Below are 22,681 nucleotides of genomic sequence, written 5' to 3'. Positions count from 1 at the left end.
AATACTCTATGCTATAGGTCAACTATATTTGGTGTATGGAAATATTTTATGATCTTTATGTCAGTCGCGCAGGTTTTATTTGACCGTGACCTCATTTTCACGGTTCATTGCACAGTGTTAAGTTTTTGTGTTTTGGTCTATTTTTCTTAAACTATAAGTAATAGGTCAACTATATATGTTGTATAGAAGCATTGTTAGCTGTACATGTCTGCCTGGCATGGTTCATCTGACCTTGACCTCATTTTCAAGGTTCATTGGTCTTTGTTTAGTTATCTTGGTTAATGTTAAGTTTATGTGACAGGTGTTATAAAGCTTAACTTTATACTTAGGACTATCAACATAATATCAATGATTAGTATAGAAGGCGAGACATTTCAGCGTGTGCACTCTTGTTCAATATATATGTGTTGTCAACAAATACCTGCACTGAAAAATAACATTAAGTCAGGGGTAATCCGTAATATATGTGTAATTCAGGTCTCAGAAAGGGTATTTACTGTGACATTCCCTGGCTTAGGGCTTATATCCCCTTCGCCTCCGGCTCAGGGGATATAAACTCTAAGCCGGGAATGTCACAGTATATACCCTGTCTGAGACCTGAATAACATATAATATACTGCTTCTTGTCATGTTCAGTAAAGCATTTTGGATGTTTGTTTGTTGTTTCAGCCTCATTACTTTGACCTATTATTGTTGGTGTGTATTAAGATTTTTAAGGGGCATTAAGTTTGACCCTTGTTCATCTGTACCTATGTCCGAAAGTTTGTTTCTGTTCTCTAACTTTAGTTTGCTTCAACCAAATGTTGTGAAACTTATAGAAAATGCTTATTACAACATAGCACAGATCAAGTTTGAATTTTGGTGGCATCACATTTACGGTTCTAGAGTTATGCCTTGAAAAATAAAAATGGAAAAATAGGAATCTAATAAACCGGTATATATGTTCTAAAAATATCAATGATGTAATTGTTAAAATTGATTTTAAAATGGAGTTATCATCCACTGTCCATAATTGTAGTTGAATCAGCTACATTGTATAATGATGGAGATGACTCAAATTTAAAAAAAAAAAATAAAAGTTCTTACCCTTTGGCACTTGCAAGCACTTGGATTAATGTTCTTCAGTTTTGTCCCTTAATAACCTTATATGATATGCAAGCGGGGGCATCATCTGTGTCTTATGGACACATTCTCCATTTATTTTTACATCACTATTACTACAAAATGACAAAAACAAATGTATAATCATAATAATTAGATGTGTATTTTTGGCAAATTATTGTTGGAGATATCTTAGATTAGAATAAATTAAGGGATTTTCTTTTCAAGGTCCATAATGGGGGTATCAATTTAGGGATTTGTTCACAGCTTCTTTAATTAATTCATATTTGCTCCTTGAAAAAAATTCTTTGTTAATAAAATAAAGCCTTGCTCCGTTCTCTTCTATTCTTGAGGGTGTGTTCCCATTTTGCCTTAGCTGTGAATTTAAAGTAAAAAAGGTAAAATGTTTTAGTAGTTTAACTCCTGTATCCGTAGCCTCAGTTGTGAGTTTGAACTCCGCATGTGGCAGGTGCATTCAACAAAAACTTCAACTCCAATCTTAATTGTCACAATTTTCTTTAGTTACCCAAATACCATTATGTTTAATCACTATGTCTGCACTCTTAGTGTTCTTCAAAATGATCAGATTTTCCCATTACTCAGAAAGACTTGTATTAACCGTAAATAAAACGTTTTTCTCGAAACCATTTTCCCCTGTTTTGCAGCATGAGCAAACAGAGTCAGAGAGTTTACCTACAAAGTTATTCATCTTCTTGTTGGCTACTATAATTTTCATTCTTGTTAATGTGGTTCCCAACACTTTCACTAAAATTAATTTGGCTCGTTTAATTTTTATAAAATTTTGACAAAGTATTCACTTTGACCCTTTGACAAAAATATAAAAAAATCAAAAAATTTGAACCAACCGTTTTATCGGAAAAGTTACACTGGTTATATAGAAGTTTGACGTACACTTATTTTGATCATTAAGAAGCTTAATATTCCTTAACAACGCAACGTAATTAAAACGTTTAGCTGATTTTACGGAGTTATCGCCCTGTAGTGTTAGGTACCACCTTAATATGACTTTGTTTAAGTTTTGTTTACATTTATCAATTCTTAGCAAAATATCTTGAAAATCAATGATATTGCATATCTGCAGTCTCTGTGAATACATTGTAGTTGGCACTATGCTGCTTACCAATATATAGGTCAGAGTGACACAAATTTAATGTTGGGAAGAGGCACAGTAAATTGGGCTTTGTCAGAGATTTTAGTAGAAGTTTGGGTACAAATTTCGCATTTTGATCTATTTAAGGAATGACTGTAATATTTTTTCTGTCTATGAAGAAATAACATAAAAAATCTGGTGCACACTGGATAACATGCGTAGCGGGTTATTTAACAGTGTGCACCACATTTTTTATGTTATTTCGAATAGACAGAAAAAATATTACAGTCATTTCTTATAATTTAATTCTAAATTCCATTTGAAACGGTAGAAAACCATAAAAAAAGGTTGATGACAACACGGTTACATGACTTAATTATGTCTATGGGCTGATAACAAAATAACACATTACCAGATTAGTTAATTCATCTAAAATGAAGTCGGTGACCTGATGATTATTATGATTATCTATCAAATAGAAATTTATCTGGCAACAGCAAACCTTTTTAGAAAAAAAGTATTTATTTGTCTTTGAGATTTGATGAACTACTATGCGGTATGGGCTTTGCTCATTGTTTACGGCAGTACTGTAACCTATAGTTGTTAATTTCTGTGTCATTTTGGTCTCTTGTGGACAGTTGTCTCATTGGCAATCATACTACATCTTCTTTTTTATATATACTTTGTCCATATAATTTGCTTTCTATAAAATGCACACATATTGAGAAAGAATTCATGCAATAACTGTTAGAAAATAAAAGAGATAGATGGAATTTTTTTTTTAGGGTTATAGTTCAAGTAGTTGTAAGAAAAATCTGTGACAAATCTATAATACATTTAATGTGTTTTTACTTTAGTTATTTTTGTTAAAAGTTTTGCACAGTTAGATTTCTTACACACTTGTTAATATTTTACCGCAACAGTCTTTATAAATTAAACATAGCTGTTGTTCAACATATGAGTTTGAATGGTTTATGTTTTTGTGTTAAATAAGGATCTTGATTTAGGTTAAATGTAAATATTGCTCAATTATTTCATCAAGTGAAAAATAAAAAAAATGATATCAATTCTCATCAAAACTATTTGCACAACATTCTTAGATGAAATCATGTCAGTTATAAGTGAAAGTATAAATTATTCATGTTACACCACATGTGTTGTCAATATGTGTTATTGATTGTTAAAGTATTGCAGTTAATTGAATGTTATAGAAGTCATTGAACTATAAAAGTGTATTATGAGCTAAAAAGGAAAATTACTGAGACAGCTTATTTTATATTTACGTCTGAGAAATTTTGCAATTTATACATTATAAATCACATGTGTATGAGGATACATGTTTTGACCTGTCTGTCTGTCTGTGTCCAGCATAATTTTTTTCCCATTTCTACAGTTTATATTAGATCACAAATCTTAAACAAATAGAGTGTAGTTGTAAACTTCCATATTTATTATTTTGAAGATAAGTTTTGAGATTCCCCATGGCAATGCTTGGAATTTACACCCTTTTTGCATATGGGATATTTTGGTCAACACAATATATTTATCGAGTCATTTATCAAAATAGAAACATGTAATAATATTTGTAAGTAAATATATAATGTATAATGTATGTCCTTAACAACAGCAAATGCACATATTGATTTCATTTTCTTGAAAACTATTCTGTAAATTTAGAAATTATTGCAAGGTGTTTATAAATGTGAATAATGCAACTGGTTGAGTATTGAAATAAGAAACACTCACATTCTTATAATACTAAAATATAGACTTTTTGAAATCACAATAATAAAACGCATGTTTTTTTTCCCATTCTTGAAAAATTGCAATAATAAATGCACACAATTTATTTCTGAATTTACAGTTAAGATTGTGTTCAGAGAGAAACTTTAAAATACAATCTTAAGATTAAAAAAAGGGGGCCTCGGTGGCCGAGTGGTCTAAGTAGTTACTACTGTAATCACTGAGGTTGTGAGTTCGAACCCCACTCGTGTGGATGCACTAGACTCCAATCTTTATTGACTAGGATTGTCAGTTTTCCTATCGAAAGGTCAGTGGTTTTCTCTGGGCACTCTGGCTTCCTTCACCAATAAAAAGTGGTCGCCATGAAATATCCTAAATGCGGTGCATGAAAGTGGTGTTAAAACACCAAAAATCAAATCAAATCAAGATTATTAAAAAAAAAGGAGTCCTTAGTCATGTATTAAAGTAAAGTCTTAATTTTGGGTTTGAATGCCTGCCTTTAGAAATTAAAGTCACAAACATACTTTCAAATATACACTGGAATTTATTGTGACGTCCATTTTCACTGAAATAGTACACAATATTATTAAGGTGCCAGCTGAGGACCACCTCTGAGTGTGTTATTTTCTCGCTGTGTTGAAGACCCATTTGTGGCCTTTGGCTGTTGTCTGCTCTTTGACATATTCCCCATTTCCATTCTCAATTTTACTGTCTGACTAAGAACTTGTGAATGCTTTAAAGTATGTTAGGGATGCTTGCTATTCAGTTATGGTTGCCTACCACCAAAAGTCTGTTGCCAATAAAGTTGGAATGTCTGTCTGTATGGTCACATTCACTCCTTCATATGTTAAAAGGAGTACAAAGTAGGGAACTTTCATTTTGTGAGCTTTGTTGCAGTACTCTAGTCATACTGAATTCTGAAATCACAGATAGTCACAATGGCTTTATTTGTAAACATGTCTTAGTTATATTTTATACAATAATTAATAAACATATCTTTATTGCTTTAATTTCAGTTTCGTACAAACCAATCAGAGGAATGAAACAACCAATAGCTGTACATAAAAGTAATAGTCTCCCTAGAACATTTAGTCCTAATAGAGGAAATAGAATACCCCAAACACCTTCACCGAGGACAAATAGAACGCATTCCAGACAACAGTCAGAAAATGTGAGTCAGAACATAGACATAAGATCATGGACAGACACACAATCCAGAACATATAGTGTAGACCACAGTTTAAAAATATAAATTTCTATTGGAGAGACAGTAAAAGTTGTGATGTTTGTCTTGATGAAGTTTCAGATGCTAAACTTAGGCATGTTGTTTCAAGCTACATAAAAAAAAGGAATAAAAAGTTGGTTTCAGAAAACAAATTGAACATTGAAATCTGCTCAAATTGGAGGCAGAAACAAAATTATATATTAATAGTGAATTTATGATCTGCTGCTGGTAATGTATGCATATTTTCAACAAAGTTTTATTTTCAATATGACTAAGATATAAAAAGTTGAAATATAATTTTCAATGATTATGAAAAGGTTATTGAATAATAACTTATCTTTAATTTTTCAGTTGCCCTCAAACCGTCCAAGGAAGATAGATATAAATCGCCTCAAATTAAAAAAATAAAAAGTTGAAATATAATTTTCAATGATTATGAAAAGGTTATTGAATAATAACTTATCTTTAATTTTTCAGTTGCCCTCAAACCGTCCAAGGAAGATAGATATAAATCGCCTCAAATTAAAAAATGTAGATAAGAAATTAGCAGAGACAATATTAGGAGAAATCATAGATACTGAACCTAATGTTGATTTCAAAGATATCGGTGAGATCAGAGAAAACCACAGTTAGGGTTATTTCATTTAAATGTATGTGGAAGGGTAGGAAGGTACTTTCAAAATATCCCTACAATCAAAAACCAATTTTTAGATACAAATGTAAATTTGCATAATGAATTATAGAATAATACTGAAATAAAAGACCCATGACCCACATTCAATAATCATGATAATTAAGCTTCCTTTCCTACACTCACACATACATTTTTATGGAAAAGCCCATATGAATAACCTGAAATATAGGATAGATATAAATGAAACATCAATCTAACAATAAAACAAAAATATGAAGGACAGTTTCAGCAATAGACAATTGTCTATGCCATATGTCAAGTTCTAAATTGTCTAGATTCTTGACAATTTTTAGATAAACTGACCATAGACAATCAAAAGTTTGCTATCAAAGAAACATGAGCTTGTCATAATATATTTTTATTAGATTTAATTACTTTCATCTTTGTAAATTATTTTGGAAACTGATCTTTTATCTTTGACAGATTTTTCTTTTCCTATTAAGTGTTATGTCCCTTAATAGCATTACCATCTGATGAATTCGACACAGCTAGATTTATATTTGGAATTGTGTCTTGCTATGATAATGAAAATGTATATATTGTTGGAATTTTCTGACCAAAAGTGAACATGTCAAATGAGAAAGGTATTTTTATCACAATACCCCATGGAATCAAAATGCATTTGTATTAGACAAAATGCTTTTATTTAATGGTAATCTGGTTGAAAGTTTTTTAATTTTATAATAATAAATATAAAACATCATAGAATAGTTGAAAAAATTATATTTATTTTTTATTTCATATTTTTGACAGCTGGGCAAGAAGCTTCTAAGCAGGCCTTACATGAAATAGTAATACTTCCTGCTCTTAGACCAGAGGTAATCTGTTGTTTTAATGTACATTTTTTATGCCCTGTCGCAGCTTAACCTTACAAATGGCAAATTTGCTGAATTCTTGTTCTCTTATTTTAGTTTCCTTGAAACAAATGTAATGAAACTTATGTGCAATAGTTATAACTTCAAAGCACAGAATTTTGGTGGCCTCATTTTTATTCCTGTTATTGAGTTATGCCCCTTTACAAAGGGAAAAGGTGCTGCATTTTTCAATTTTGTTTTCTAACTTAAGTCTGCCTCATGCAACAAAATTCAGACCAAGTATAAATTTGTGTAGCATCACTTTTACCATTCTTAAGTTATGTCCCTTTATCTGTTTATAATGCTTTATGCAAGCAGGGGCATCATCTGTGTCCCATGCACACATTCCCCCCTTTTTTAAATTTAATGAACAATGTAAAATATTCAACATTAATGTTTTCTCACTTTTATCTCATAATTATTTTACAATCTAATAAACTTGATAAAGTCAACCAAATTTACCTTTAGTAGTATTTAAATACTTTTCCATTAATAATCCTGAACTTTTGTTCAATCTATCTAAATTGCAATACAAGTTTATATTTTGAAAGCTTTCTTATTTACAGTTATTTACTGGATTAAGAGCACCTGCTAGAGGTCTTTTGTTGTTTGGTCCACCAGGAAATGGAAAAACAATGTTGGTGAGTAATCTTATAGTTATGTTTATTGCTGTGAACATTTACCAAATTCAATACATGTTGATTTTAAAGTATTAATTCAGTCTTCAATGATTGAATTGAAAAATATTTTTACACAGCTGAATTTATGCATTATGTAGCTGATAAATGATCAATTGATGTTAGATATAAACTATAGAGGTGTCAGAATTTCTTCGTAACAAGTGAGCATGATTTGCATTTAAAAATAAGTTACACTATAAGCAAAGAATCGATCCAGACATTCCTGGTATAGTAAGCCAGTGCCAGCTTAACAATAACTTTGAACCACAAGGGCTGCTGATGGAGAGCCACTATATATCTACTAGATACAGGGATGCACTCAACACTATCCCCACATCAACAATTCAAAATTATCATTTTGAACTTGTATAAATATATATTTTCTATTATTGAAAAAAAATGGTATGTTAGTATGAAATTATACATCACCTTGTAAATTATTGGCTTGTTCTACATTAAATTATTTTTTTTTAACATTAAACTGTTTTGAAGAATGGTATATATCTTCTATAGGTTTGGTAGTGGTCTTTGTTTTGCATACTTTAAAATATTGAAATAATATCTATATAAAACAGAATGTATCTGTTTGTTTTCTGTTTATTTCAGGCAAAAGCTGTTGCCAATGAATCAAGTGCCACTTTCTTTAATATTAGTGCCTCGAGTCTCACATCAAAATGGGTATGTTTATAATTAGTGGCTCCATTTGTATTAGACATAATGCTTTTATTTAGCCTAGTTGTAAATTTCTTTATTTAAAAAATATTATAAATAGTATATACATTAAGTGCAGCTTTCGGTCTCAATTAGAATCCTTCTAAAAATGTTAGAGAAAATCACACAGTTTTTTTCTGTAATTATTGACTATTGTATGAAAAATTAAAAGGTAATGTTCAGACTTTTATAAACCTTAATATTAAAGGAATACTCTATTGGTGATTCAATTATACACAGGATTTAGTCAAGTTTTATTTGTTAGATGTACATCTCTTGCAAATAATTATTTACAAATGCATTCACGCTGATATACATATTTAAAGCAAATGTATTGAATTATATAGGTTGGTGAAGGAGAAAAGTTAGTTAGAGCTATGTTTACTTTAGCCAGAGAATTACAACCATCAATTGTTTTCATGGGTAAGTATGAAGAAATTAATATATAGTGTTAGCATTATAAAAAAAGTCATCATTCAGAATGTGCAAGGAAACCGTGTCCATTATTAGCTCATTTTACCAAAGGCACAGTATAAGCTTCTGCTATCACTTGTTGTCTGTTTTCTTTACATCTTTTAAAAATCTTCTTATCTGAAACTACTGGACCAGTTGAACATTTAAAAGAAAGCATGATCTACAATATGTACTTCAATCATCAAATCATTTTACATTTAGATGTGCAGTTCAAAGTTAAGAAATCTACAGATTTGCATATATTATGTTGAATGGAATTTATAGAAAAATATTAAAACTTTCTATTCTTGTAGATGAAGTTGATTCTCTTCTATGTGAAAGAAGAGAAGGAGAAAATGATGCTAGTCGTAGACTTAAAACAGAATTCTTAGTACAGTTTGATGGGGTAAGATAACTCTATATTGATGTATCGTAGACTTAAAACAGAATTCTTAGTACAGTTTGATGGGGTAAGATAACTCTATATTGATGTATCGTAGACTTAAAACAGAATTCTTAGTACAGTTTGATGGGGTAAGATAACTATATTGATGTATCGTAGACTTAAAACAGAATTCTTAGTACAGTTTGATGGGGTAAGATAACTCTATATTGATGTATCGTAGACTTAAAACAGAATTCTTAGTACAGTTTGATGGGGTAAGATAACTCTATATTGATGTATCGTAGACTTAAAACAGAATTCTTAGTACAGTTTGATGGGGTAAGATAACTCTATATTGATGTACTATAGGAAAAGGTTGTTTACTTTGACTAATAAAATTCTATCTATTGATACAAGACTAAGCATAATGGGAAGACTTTATGTTTGCTGGTGTATAATGCAGCTTAAATTTTTACTCTTTGAATGGTCAGATTCACAACAACAAATAATTTACACCCTTCTTCATAGTTGAAAAATTAGGTTCAGGTTCTTAATAGTGTTCACACTTTCTACAACACTTGCATATAATCTAGATCATCTCTTTGATGTTTACTTTCATAATTATCAATTTGAACATTTAGGTCAGCAATTATGTCACACGTTGCCTTTCACTGTAGCTACATAATAAGTACCCATATAAATGTGATTATTGTCTCAAATTTAAGTAATAATTGATTAAATTAACATGGCATCTTTTAAAAAATGTGTTTTTTCTTTTCTGTAAAGTTAAAACCCAAATAAATTTTTGATTGATTGAATTTATTAAATATAGCGTTTGAAACTCTGAAGTATTTCATCTTTAATCACATTTGAAAAGCAACATGCATATGAATATAAAAACGAAAGATGAATGCTGTTTGTGTACAATAAATTATTATCCTTTAATGCAGGTGACAGGTTGTTCTGATGATAAGATACTGATCATGGGAGCTACAAACAGACCACAGGAATTAGATGATGCTGTACTTAGGTTAGTAATGAGAGAAATACAATTTTTATGCCTCATCTATATGCATTATGTTTTTCCGTCTTTGCATCCATCCACCCGTCTTTCTCACTTCAGCTTAAAGTATTTGGTGAAGGTAGTTTTTGATGAAGTTGAAGTCTAAATCATTTTGAAACCTATTACACATGTTCCCTATGATTTGATCTTTCTAATGGATGCCAAATAAGAGTTTTGCAACACAATTATATATGACTACAGTATTATTTTTTTATACCTGCACATTTCGTGAAAATTTAAACATAAAACGACCAGACATGCAGCATTTTAAAGTAAGAACAGCATTTTTTAATTTTTTTTGCCTGCAGTCAGAATTGTTTTCATTCTGATTATAAGCATAAAAGTAGGAATTTTAAGATTTGTATTTATTCTACAATATACCTATAAACACTTAAAAGGTAGTAAAGGATTAAACACATTTTTTCTAGAGGTTATTGATGTGTAAACAGGGGTCTTAGTTTGCGAGTAAGAGCCTCAGTTTGCACATCAATAACCTCTTGAAAAAATGTGTTTAATCCTTATAATTCTTCAGCCAAATATCAGTGATTTTTAATTAACATTTGTTTGTGTAATGGCTACTATAATTACCATGAAATGTAGACAGGTTGTAACTAAGGAGTTGGCGCCATATTGACTTACTAAAATCTATAAATGTTCTATGAATGTAACATAATCTAAATCAAAAAGCACCTACATAAAAAAAAACACCATTTTAATGAGATATGAAGCGAACAATTAACGAAATAATCTTTCCATCGAAAGTTTTCATTATTATGACGTGTTTTGCCTGGACGTAAATCTGCTAAATCAATCATGAAATTTTGTGGAATTTAATAAATTTGAATTTTATACATTTTGGAAGCTTAAATACATTATTTCTTTTTTGTTTTATATGCATTAGAATAGAAACAACTGTGATGTATTTGTTTTTAATCTCTATTTGCTGAACAACAGTGATCCCAACATGCATGTGTATTGCACATGAATAGATCAAAGTGAAGGTTACGAAAGTAGTTTCAGAAACATCGTTTATCTAAGTGTAAACCAAGAGAAAAATTCTAATTGACCAATCCAATTCAAGTATTTATAGATTTGCAAATCCTATAAGAATTATTAAATTGTAATAATCTTACTCTTTACAGGAGATTTGCCAAAAGAATCTATGTACAAATGCCATTGAGAGAAACCAGAAGATCCATGTTAAAACATTTATTATCTAAACAAGGAAATCCCTTGTCAGATTCAGAACTAAATCAAATAGCATGGTAATGTTTAAGAATTTGGAGAAATAATAATGCTTTGCATGGAAATAATACTTTTCTTGAGTCCAAATTCATGTATTGTTTTTGTACACTATACAGCAAAATTGTATTTTTGTTGCATGTTTTTTTTACATTGTTCTTTCCTTATAACTAATAGAACAGTTTTTAGAGTAACCAGTTGAAATGAATATACATGGTATGACGATTGTCATGAAAAAATGTTTAATTATACGATATTATCGCTTGGGAAATAAAGTAACTTATAAATTAGTATTTATTTGAAATCCATAAGTACAAGACCGCTAAGACCATCAGAAAATGATCTAAAAGCATTTAAAAGTCTTTATGTGAAATCCAGATATACATTTGTATTATAGTGTTTTTTTTCATTGACAGATCAACCAATTCAATTTTGAAAAATTTTACTCTATATATATTCATAGTATAAACAATTTGTTTCCAAATTTTATGTTATATCAAATCACTTTTCATTTCAGTTTGACAGAGGGTTATTCAGGCAGTGATTTAAATGCTTTAGCAAAAGATGCAGCATTAGGACCAATCAGGGGTAAGTTTTATAGATTATAGATGAATATTATTTCATATAGAATTGAAATTGAAAATGGGGAGTGTGTCAAAGAGACAGCAACCTGACCATAGAGCAGAAAGCAGCTAAAAACCACCAATTGGTCTTCAATACAAAGAGAAAATCCCGCACCAGGAGGCGTGCTTCAGCTGGTCCGTAAACAAAAATATGCACTAGTTCAGTGAAAATGGACGTCATACTAAACTCCAAAATATATAAGAGAAACTAAAATTAAAAATCTTACAAAACTAAGTAAACCAGAGGCTTCTGACTTGGAACAGGAGCAAAAATGCTAGATGATCATTTTTAAATAGTTTGTGAATAATTATATAGGGAGAGTAACTATGTTTGTCTGTCCATGACAATTTTTGCTGACCATGTCTTTGTCATTCCAAAACAGACAAAACATTGGATATCTGAATCAGACTCTATCTTTATGCATACATGGTCTGTTAATTTTTTGTTTCTCTCAAGATCTTGGAGTAAATTTTAAGAAAATGCACCAAGTTAAATAAGTCTAGTTGGCGTACATATTTAAACACATATATGACATTATAAAATTTAGTTGATACCAAGGGTGAATGGTAACTTCTCTGCATGGCCAAAATATGGCCTATATAAATTCCTTATCTTTTTTTTAAAATATGAAAATGTATGATTGATGATGAGACAAATCTCCATCAGTGACCAAATGATTTTGAAGTAAGCAAATATAGGTCACTGTACAGCCTTCAACAATAAACAAAACAAATACCCTTTAGCAAGCTATAGAAGGCCCCAAAATGAAATGTGTAAAACAATTAAAAGGAGAAAACAATCTTGTTTATCAAACAACTTTGTCCTCATAATACATGCAGTATACTCCAGTAGACTCCATTAATAATTTATAACAATCATTCACTCTTTAAAGCTTAGCTTGAGACTGTTACATACAAAATTTGAAAGCCTGCCGTTAAAAACATCATAATGTAAGATTTTTAGTTTTCAAACACTTTAAATTAATATTTAAATCTTATTAAATGAAAATTTTACTCTGTTTTTAGATTTATCTGCCAGTGAAGTCAAAACAGTACAAGCTAGTAATGTAAGTACCTGGTAGAGATTGATTAAAAATATATTTATTTTTCCATTACTGATCCTGTTATATTTTTAATGTTCGCAAAAATTATAGACATTATTATACAAAAAGTTTCCACATATATTAAAATCCAAGTAAATATTGGAAAATAAATTGCTAGAATTGAACTTGTTTGATTTAGGTTAATACCATAGAGATTTCTCATTCATCTGCTCTCAAAACACCTGGTCGAAATTAACCAACATTGTAATTAATGATTCAAGAGTGAAAAATATATTGAAAGTTCTTAATACAAAAATTTCTTTCCCGTAACTTATGTGAAAATATTGATGCCCAAGTGCAGATTTTACATGCAAAAAAAATCTTACTTAAGGAATTACAATGCTAAAATCTTCAAGAAAATACATGATTGCAGTTGATCAGGATTAAAATATCTTACCAAAAAGTAAACAGTTTTGACAGGGATATGATATTTGGATTTTTCCCCCTACTAAACATATACAGGCTGAATAAACATTTTAAGTATGATGAGTTTCGATATATGATTTTGGACATAAATAATATCTGACCAATTCATGCTGATTTGCTGTCTTGCCCTTTTTTAAAACATTATATGACTTCAATATTTTGTGGTAATATTGTGTGTATTTTTTATCATCATAAGTCTTCATGCAGTCTGTGTTGTTACATAATAAAAGTAGTTACAGCTGGAATTTTATTTAATGAAATTGGTAATGGAAATGAGGAACATGTCAAAGAGATAAAAACCAATCCAAAGAGCAGATAACAGCCGAAGGCATCCAATAGGTCTTCAACACCCTGAAATATAAATGATTTGAATGAAACTTATGACTTTCTATTATACTACATGTTTGTTTCAGGTTAGAGGGATCAGTGTAGAAGACTTTTTACAATCATTACAAAGAATAAGAAGAAGTGTACCTCAGGGAACGCTACAGAAATATGAAGAATGGAATAGAGACTATGGAGCTGTAGCAGTGTGACAAAACTTATAAAATATCATTTCTATACTCATCTTGTCAGCGATTTTTTCCTCAAAATATTACGACTAAATATGATTGAAAGTCAGACTGAAATGCTCACAACTTTTTCTACTAATGTTCAATTAAAATGTACAGTTCTTCAACATAATAGAAATTATTTTTGTTTAAAGCAGTCATTTTGATTTGATAAAGTTCAACATTTAACCTGGTAGTATAAATTTCTTTTTAAAAAATGTTTATTCGAAATGCTTTTTTTATACTATTTATGAGAATATTCTTGTAAAGCATACTTAAATGTAAATTTTGAAGCAGCAAGATTGTAATGTAGTCCTATAAAAATAATTTGGAGAATTCAACTTAAAGTTTGAAAAATGAGATGAATAATAAATGTCATTTCATGAGAGATATATTTTGCTTTACATTCCATTCCAGTCATTTAACCTTTCATTCATGCTTGTTAATACTGAGCAATTGTTTTGTATACTCATTGCATTTAATAACATTAATTATTGTTAATAAGGTTGCTGTTTAAAATTATCCAATATCTGTTGTAGGAAGTGTTGTAGGAAGTTTCAATTGCTGTACAAAATGCAAAACTCGTTTGTAACAAACCTTTAATGTAAAACCTGTTGTTCATCATTGTAAAAGCATAATATGTTAGCAATACTGTTTTTCAAAATATAAACCCATTAAACTGTCCTATAGATAAACTTCTATATGTATTAACACTTCTCCCACACTGAAATGCCCGGTACCAACTCATGTTTTTTTTTCATATTCATAAAAGCATTAAAATAATTTAAAGCTATGCAATTTGTTTTAATTCTAGTCATTTCATTAAGAATGTTTTGCTTGAATTTTCACATTGAATGCTTGTATTTGTATGCGAAATCAGAATTAAGTTATTATTATCCACAAATGTGAACTTTTTTCAGTTATTCGAATTTTGATAGCTGTTTGCACTTGAATTTATTGACTAGTTATAACATATGTAAATGCATTTTTTTCCTTCAGTAGTATCTGTTGTTAACCCTTTTTATATAGTTATGTGAACATTGATTCATACAAAAACCTGTGCCTATAAGTTTGTATATAGTATCTCACAGTAGGGCTTTTTATACAATTGTTTTTTTTTAGTATTTTTAAAGCTAAAACTGTCCAAACTGAACAACTCTTTGACAGATGATTTTGCTTGTATTTAACACTAACAGGTGTTTGGTTCAACACATTGCTCAAACAATTTGCTGAATGTCCTGATCCAAGCGTTCAGTTTTCCCAAACTTCAAGTATATGCAGGATTTAATTTAGCCAGGTTTCACAACAGTAGATTATCTCACTTGCCAATCCCTTTCCCCGCCGAAAAAGACCCATGTTGACAATCTAGTCATAAAGTTCTGCGATGCTTTTTATATGTTTGTTTTGTGGATATGTGATACATGTATAACTGTTTGTAACTTTGTATAGAAGTGAATATACTATGTTGGATGGATGTAACAACATATTTTGTATCAGATTCACATGGCAGCTTGGTTATGGTTCATAAAGAAATTTTGCTTAAATTCATTACCACTACCAGCTTATAAGAGAAGACATTTTTTCCAAAGCATGAGATTTCCATAATGATCATTTTGAAAGGGAGACTTACAAATTTGAAAAATAAAAGTTGGGAGGCTTCCAACAAAATTTGTCAAGCTTACGCCTATGACATTTTATAAAAAAATTATAAAATATTGAATACACGTTAGAGTGGGCATGTCGCCATAAAAATTGATAACATTGAAAATAAAGCTAATTCTTTTAACCAATCAGAAGACAGTAAATACACCAAATATATTCATTTTAGAATGACAGTGATTATAATTGGATGATTCCTGTGGTGATATCAATTCAATGTTTAGAAATGGGACTAACTGTTAACCTTTCTTGTCCCTAAATTACTCTATAATTGAAGGGGAGATACCATATAGCAGGTTATATTCGCTATTGGCATTGAATAAGGTATATGAAAAAATTTGGTGAAAATTATTTTGGCAGATTAAAAGCTTTTATTGAAACCTTTGCATGTACATTTTAAAATTGGCAGAATTTATTTGGGCGATTTTGTTCTATGCGTGAAAATAAAAACCCTGCGAAAAATAACCTGCTAACTTTTTAAATCAAAAATCTGTTTCATAATAGGAATATAGTTTCAGAATTGAAATAATCTAATCATAAAGAATTTAAGAACATATATACATAGTGAAAATGGCTGACACAAACCAGTGAGTTATGTCCCCCTCAGTTGACCCCAATAAGTCATGCATGAGTCTGTTAAAGTAAATTCTGTTATGAATGATCAAATTAGTGCTTTGTTCTATAATTGATTCAGTATGTTTTAAAATGTTTATTAAGTATACTATGTATACTTGTTTATACATTTTTATACAACCACAAAAAAAAATTTGCGTCGTCGAATGGTATCATGTCGTCGTCTGTGTTTAGTTTCCGGATATTAACTTTAGATTTAGTGAATGGATCTCTATAAATTTTTACCAGAAGGTTTAACACCGCTCAAGGAAGGTTGGGATCGATTTTAGGGGTTATGGTTCCAATAGTTTATGAATAAGGGGCCAAAAAGGGGCCCAAAATAAGCATTTTTGTACTTTTCAAACAATTACTTTTGTTTAAGTGTATGAATCTCTCTGAAATTATACCACAAGTTTCCATACCATGAAGTGATGGTTAGTAATGACTTTGGGGTTATGGCCCAAAATGTTTTGGAATTAGGGGCTAAAAGAGGCGAAGTTAAGGGCAAAAAAAACCGGGAAAAACTAGGTTTTCTGGACAATAACTTAAGATTTTTTGCATGGATCTCTGTAAATTTTTACCAGAAGGTTCAATATCACAAAAGAAAGGTTCGGATTGATTTTTGGGGTTATGGTCCAAATACTTTAGGAATTTAGGGGCCAAAAAGGAGTCCAAAATAAGCATGTTTGTAGTTTTCAAACAATAACTACATGGCTCAAAATGTTTTGGAATTTGGGGCAAAAAAGGGGGGAAACTAGGTGTTTCTGGTCAATGGACAATTAAGACCATTTAAAAGCAGTGTAAGGGAGGTAATTCAAAAACAATTAACATATAATGATCAGATTTACCTCCCTTTCACTACTTGTAAATAATGTATAAAGAAATGTCAGGTTTGGGACTTATTGCAAACAAAGCGGGGTGGTTGTAGCTTTCAAATTTTTTTCCAAATTTCTCAAATTCCAAATTTTTGAAAAGTTTGAAGAAGAAATCTTTAATTGCACAATATTGCATAATAGATTTGTAAGATCTTGACATTTTTTTGTGTCAGAAACTCATATAAAGTCAAGAAATTGATCACAATCCAAATTCAGAGCTGTATCAAGCTTGAATGTTGTGTCCATACTTGCCCCAACTGTTCAGGGTTTGACTTCTGGGGTCGTATAAAGCTGCGCCCTGCAGAGCACCTGGTTCTATGATTTAAGGTTAAAACATTTTTTTTTTGTGATATCAGTTTGCTATGGGTATCAATATTTGACACCAAGTATGGTCTATTTTGTTATTTAAGATTCAGAAATAGAAATTACATATGTTTGCTTACTACCTCATATTTTTTGCTGCAGTTAATTCAAAAAATAATGTGATATTTTTATGATAATGTGTAAAATGCAACAGGATGAGTAAATAAACTAACAAAAAAATAGTAATAAAACTAACAAAAACTGCAAAATGTGTATGGTCACAGTTTTATTTAAGGTTTCAAATTCACAATAAGAAATGCTCACATTAAGTTCTGAATTAACAGTAATTGATGTGATAAGTTGTCAGTTATTATAATCATGACAATTTCCATGCAGATAATGTTCCAGTTTCATTAAAGAACAAATTTTTATGACTTAAAACTGATATATCCCAAACTATAGGTAAAAATTAACAGATTGAATAGGAATGGAATATGCAGTAAGTCTACTGTATACAGACTTATGTTTGCAGAATCTTTTTTTCTCATTTAGCACTTTTTAGTGGATTTCGCAGCAACATATTTTCACAAATTTGTAACTTCTGTGTGATATATAATACAGACGTGCAAATATGATAGCACTACAAGATAAGATAATAAAAGAAAACATGTAGTCTGAAACAGGAGGGAAAAAAAGATAATTGAATTGAGAGAGGGGTAAAAAATTAGACATTACAACTGAACAAGTATCAAGTTTTCACTTCATTATATGCAAAAGAAATGGCTCCACAATCTAAAATCTTTTGATAGTCAAATATTTTAAAATCAAAACCTTTAAAATAAAAATGAGGCATTTTTTAAACTGCCCAATTTCCTTATTAGATGGGAATGGTTCATTATGTTGTTTTGTGATTATTTTATAATAAGAAATGTTTGAATAAAATTACAAAACCGTATTTTATAAATTTCATGTGTCTGAAGTGCTTCTAAATTTACCTTTAAGTGAAGAATGCCTATGAAGAGGACAAAAACTCAAAGAAATTGGAATATATTTCTGAAATATTTAAAAACTTTATTGAACCTGGAATATATTTGACTGGCTAAATAAATGTACGTTTTGTAACTGTTGGTGTACAATATTGTTGGTATATATGTTAGTGCAAAAAATGAATTTATTTACACACAAAATGAATGTTTGTAATTTTGTTTTCTGCGTTTTTTGTATGAAGTTTGTTTTATTTAAATTTATGATGAAAATTAGTGACAAAATACAATGGCATATTAATGTTGTAGCAAAGAAATTATTTTTTTTTTGTTAAAATCATGTATCAAAAATGAAAACATACCATACTTTGAAAATAGTTTAATTTTATGTAAAACATTTTTGATAGTTTCAATAGTATTGTTGATTTATTGCGAGTAAGAGGTTCCATATACAAATATGATACAGTCAAGATCAGGGAAAAATTGTAATCGTGTTAATTTTCTGGACATTATTACTGAATCACACAATTAGATATAAAAAATGGATACCAACAATGATACTACTTTATTGTTTATTTACATTTTTCATAGTTTCATTCATCTTTGGTGTTACATAATCAGATGTTTAATTCAATGAGTTATGTTTTATATTAATAAATAAGTTCCAAATGCTTTAAATGTTGTTTTTTTTAAATGGGAGATTTATATACCAATAACTGGTCTGGACCGGCATCTCTGTATGCAACAAATTGAGGTTGCATGTATATTGAAGCATAACTGATCATTTCCTTTCATTAAAGGCAAGAAATAAAATTGAGAATGGAAATGGGGAATGTGCCAAAGAGACAACAACCCGACCATAGAAAAAAAAAAAACAACAGCAGAAGGTCACCAACAGGTCTTCAATGTAGCGAAAACTTGGATGAGAATTTGCCTTGTAAAACTATCAATTAACAAAAGGAATTGGCTGGATGCGAGATGTCAAAATTGCTTACTTTCTACAACTCTTCATTTTCAAGCTGCAGACCATATATATCAAATTATTCCCTTTCAAAGAAGCCAAGAAAATTTTGACATCCATTTCTTACCCAATGTCTTTCAGATCGACAGATGGATGGAGATCTGCTTCCATCTTGGGCAACACAGGTGAAAATAAATGGAATTAGTATACATGAGGCAAAGACTTTTCAAGAAGCTATAAAGATAGGGAATTAAATAAGAAATGTTTAAAATAATACTTAAGAGCAGACTAGCAAAGATGATAGTATATTTTGTTGGTCTCTTTATACAAACTGTTAGTTGACAGACATAAAGTAATGTGTGTGATACTGGGCAGGTATAAAGGATGGATTAATGATTGATTTCAAGAGAGCAATCTTGCAACTGTGTTCAATATAATGTTGGTATGATATGAAAATAATATAATAGATCAACATATTGAGAAAAATTTGAACAGCAGCTCCATAAGTAACCATCCACAGATAGACATGTTTCCCTACCTGGACAGATTATTGTGATTCTTAGCTGACCAGTCTTTACCGTTACTAATGCATGATACAATCTAAGAAGGAAAGGAAAAATATCAATCTTCTAAGGTTCTTGCTTTGATTCAGCCAGATATCAAGTTTAGGAACTCCTGCATTTAATGGCATACAAGCTACCACAAGACCTCCAAGGCATTCACAGTGGTGATAATGCTTATTTTTAGCAAATTTTGAACTAAAGGCTATGTGAGCTTTTGCCATCACTTGGTCTCATTGATTGTCCTATCATTGTAAACCTTTAAAAAATCTTCTCCATCTGAATCTACTGAGCATGGTGTTACCAAACTTTACCTGAATGTTCCTAAGCGTATCTATTATGAAATGTTATCCAAGGATTTTATCCATCAACAAATTTGGCTGCTTTTACCGGTACTTGAAAATATTGATTGATTGTTGTTTGCTTAACGTTCATTGGCAAACATTTCATGCATAGTCAAGACATTTACAACACACAAATTGTTCCTTTGCTTTTTGTGTGTTTTTTGTAGTGCATGTATACTTTGTAGTTTGTTTTTGAGTAAATACAATGCAATCAAAACCCTATAGTACGGACTTGATATTTAAATCTTCCAAAGTTCTCGCTACATTGAAGACCTGTTGGTGACCCTCTGCTGTTGTTTTTTATTTGGTCGGGTTGTTGTCTCTTTGACACATTCCCCATTTCCATTCTCAATTTTATTCATCACTTCCTTTTATAGTTCAAACAAAATAGACTGTGAAGCAATCATTCTTTCAGTCCTATCCAGTCAATGTCGAGCAAATTGTTGATTATATGAGGAATCACTGAGGCATGACTGGAGGTGGTACCCCTCTACGGCAGTTAGTGGGACCCCCATATAAAAATTTCATGATCGCCACTGAAAACTAATTATGATATAGTAGTGGTTTTTGTCGAGCCTGCAACTTTTGTTGCAGAAAGCTCGACATAGGGATAGTGATCCGGCGGCGGCTACGGCGGCGGCGGTGGCGGCGATGTTAGCTCACTTCTTAAAAGCTATATATTTTAGAAGGTGGAAGACCTGTATGCTTCATATTTTGTATATAAATGCCTCATGTTACGAAGTTTCCATCAGTCACAGGTCCAATGTCCTTGACCTCATTTTCATGGTTCAGTGACCACTTGAAAAAAAAGTTCAGAATTTTTGTAACGTTGAATTCTCTCTTATTATAAGTAATAGGATAACTATATTTGGTATGTGCGTACCTTGCAAGGTCCTCATGCCCGTCAGACAGTTTTCACTTGACCTCGACCTCATTTCATGGATCAGTGAACAAGGTTAAGTTTTGGTGGTCAAGTCCATATCTCAGATACTATAAGCAATAGGGCTAGTATATTTGGTGTATGGAAGGACTGGAAGGTGTACATGTCCAACTGGCAGGTGTCATCTGACCTTGACCTCATTTTCATGGTTCAGTGGTTATAGTTAAGTTTTTGTGTTTTGGTCTGTTTTTCTCATACTTTATGCAATAGGTCTACTATATTTGTTGTATGGAATGATTGTTAGGTGTACATGTCTAGCGGGCAGATGTCATCTGACTTTGACCTCATTTTCATGGTTCAGTGGTCAAAGTTAAGTTTTTAAGTTTTGATCTTTTTATCTAATATTATATGCCAAAGGTCAACTATATTTGGTGTATGGAAATATATTATGATCTATATGTCAGTCCCGCAGGTTTTATTTGACCATGACCTCAATTGCACGGTTCATTGGACAGTGTTAAGTTTTTGTGTTTTGGTCTATTTTTCTTAAACTATAAGTAATAGGTCAACTATATTTGTTGTATGGAAGCATTGTTAGCTGTACATGTCTGCCTGGCATGGTTCATCTGACCTTGACCTCATTTTCATGGTTCATTGGTCTTTGTTTAACTATCTTGTTTAATGTTAAGTTTATGTGACAGTTGTAATAACGCTTTATACTTAGGACTATCAACATAATATCAATGATTAGTAAAGAAGGCGAGACATTTCAGTGTGTGCACTCTTGTTTTAAATACATATGGGTATATATAATGCAAATATGATCAGAAAGTAAGTCAACATGTATGTATAATTACAGCTCTTTTCTTAATGCTAGCGAAACAAGGTCTGTTTGTCTTGCTTGCCATGTTTGTATTAATGTTTGATTAAGCAATGTACAGAGGCGGATTTAGGGGGGCGCCCAGGGGGCCCGTGCTCCCCCTTTTTGGGAAAAAAATTGGTTGCTTATATAGGGAATCACTGAAGCCTGACTTGAGCGGGCCCCTCTTAGGTCAGTCAGTGGGCCCCCACTTATGAAAATTTCTGGATCCGCCACTGATGTAATTAAGATTGACATCTTAAAACAACATAAAAAGGCAGCTTTAAATTTGTTTACATTATATTTCATTATCAAATAATCAAATTTACCTATCCACAGGTTTAGCTCCACTACTTATATTGTTTGCAGATGTCAATCTTAATTACAATGCTTGAGCAAATATTTATACAAACAAAGCAAAAATAGCAAGTTTACCAAACCTTTGGTTTGCTAACATTATGAAAAGAGCTGTAATAAACTCTTTTTCAAAGTCATTGAATTTTTGAAAAAAAAATCAGAATAAACCAGAGACATATAATACAATTATATGTATTATATGTATCTGAATAAACTAATAAAAATAGGGCAGGACCTAACAGTGAAAAATAAAAAGACAGGACTGAAAAAAGTGAAATATAAAAAGGCAGGACAAAATTTTTCATCCTAGCCCCTACCCCCAT

General features: G+C 30.8%; 1 protein-coding gene across 2 annotated transcripts in view; it reads left to right on the top strand.

Moving 5' to 3' along the window:
- The window catches only part of LOC143068554 (spastin-like), a 34,505-nt gene extending 15,430 nt beyond the window's left edge, over positions 1-19,075 (top strand). For both annotated transcript variants that reach the window (XM_076242709.1, XM_076242708.1), the window contains 12 exons: positions 4,972-5,126; positions 5,658-5,787; positions 6,628-6,692; positions 7,295-7,369; positions 8,015-8,086; positions 8,467-8,542; positions 8,887-8,978; positions 9,908-9,987; positions 11,163-11,285; positions 11,780-11,850; positions 12,912-12,952; positions 13,828-19,075. In XM_076242709.1, the coding sequence (XP_076098824.1) occupies positions 4,972-5,126; positions 5,658-5,787; positions 6,628-6,692; positions 7,295-7,369; positions 8,015-8,086; positions 8,467-8,542; positions 8,887-8,978; positions 9,908-9,987; positions 11,163-11,285; positions 11,780-11,850; positions 12,912-12,952; positions 13,828-13,950 (1,103 nt within the window). In that variant the 3' untranslated portion in view covers positions 13,951-19,075. The remainder of the gene's footprint in view (positions 1-4,971; positions 5,127-5,657; positions 5,788-6,627; positions 6,693-7,294; positions 7,370-8,014; positions 8,087-8,466; positions 8,543-8,886; positions 8,979-9,907; positions 9,988-11,162; positions 11,286-11,779; positions 11,851-12,911; positions 12,953-13,827) is intronic.
- Positions 19,076-22,681: the final 3,606 nt, after the last annotated feature.

Source organism: Mytilus galloprovincialis, chromosome 3, assembly GCF_965363235.1.
Source record: "Mytilus galloprovincialis chromosome 3, xbMytGall1.hap1.1, whole genome shotgun sequence".
NCBI classification, from domain to species: Eukaryota; Metazoa; Mollusca; class Bivalvia; order Mytilida; family Mytilidae; genus Mytilus; species Mytilus galloprovincialis.
Note: the sequence above shows the minus strand (reverse complement) of the source record. Positions and strands in the feature narration are given on the sequence as shown.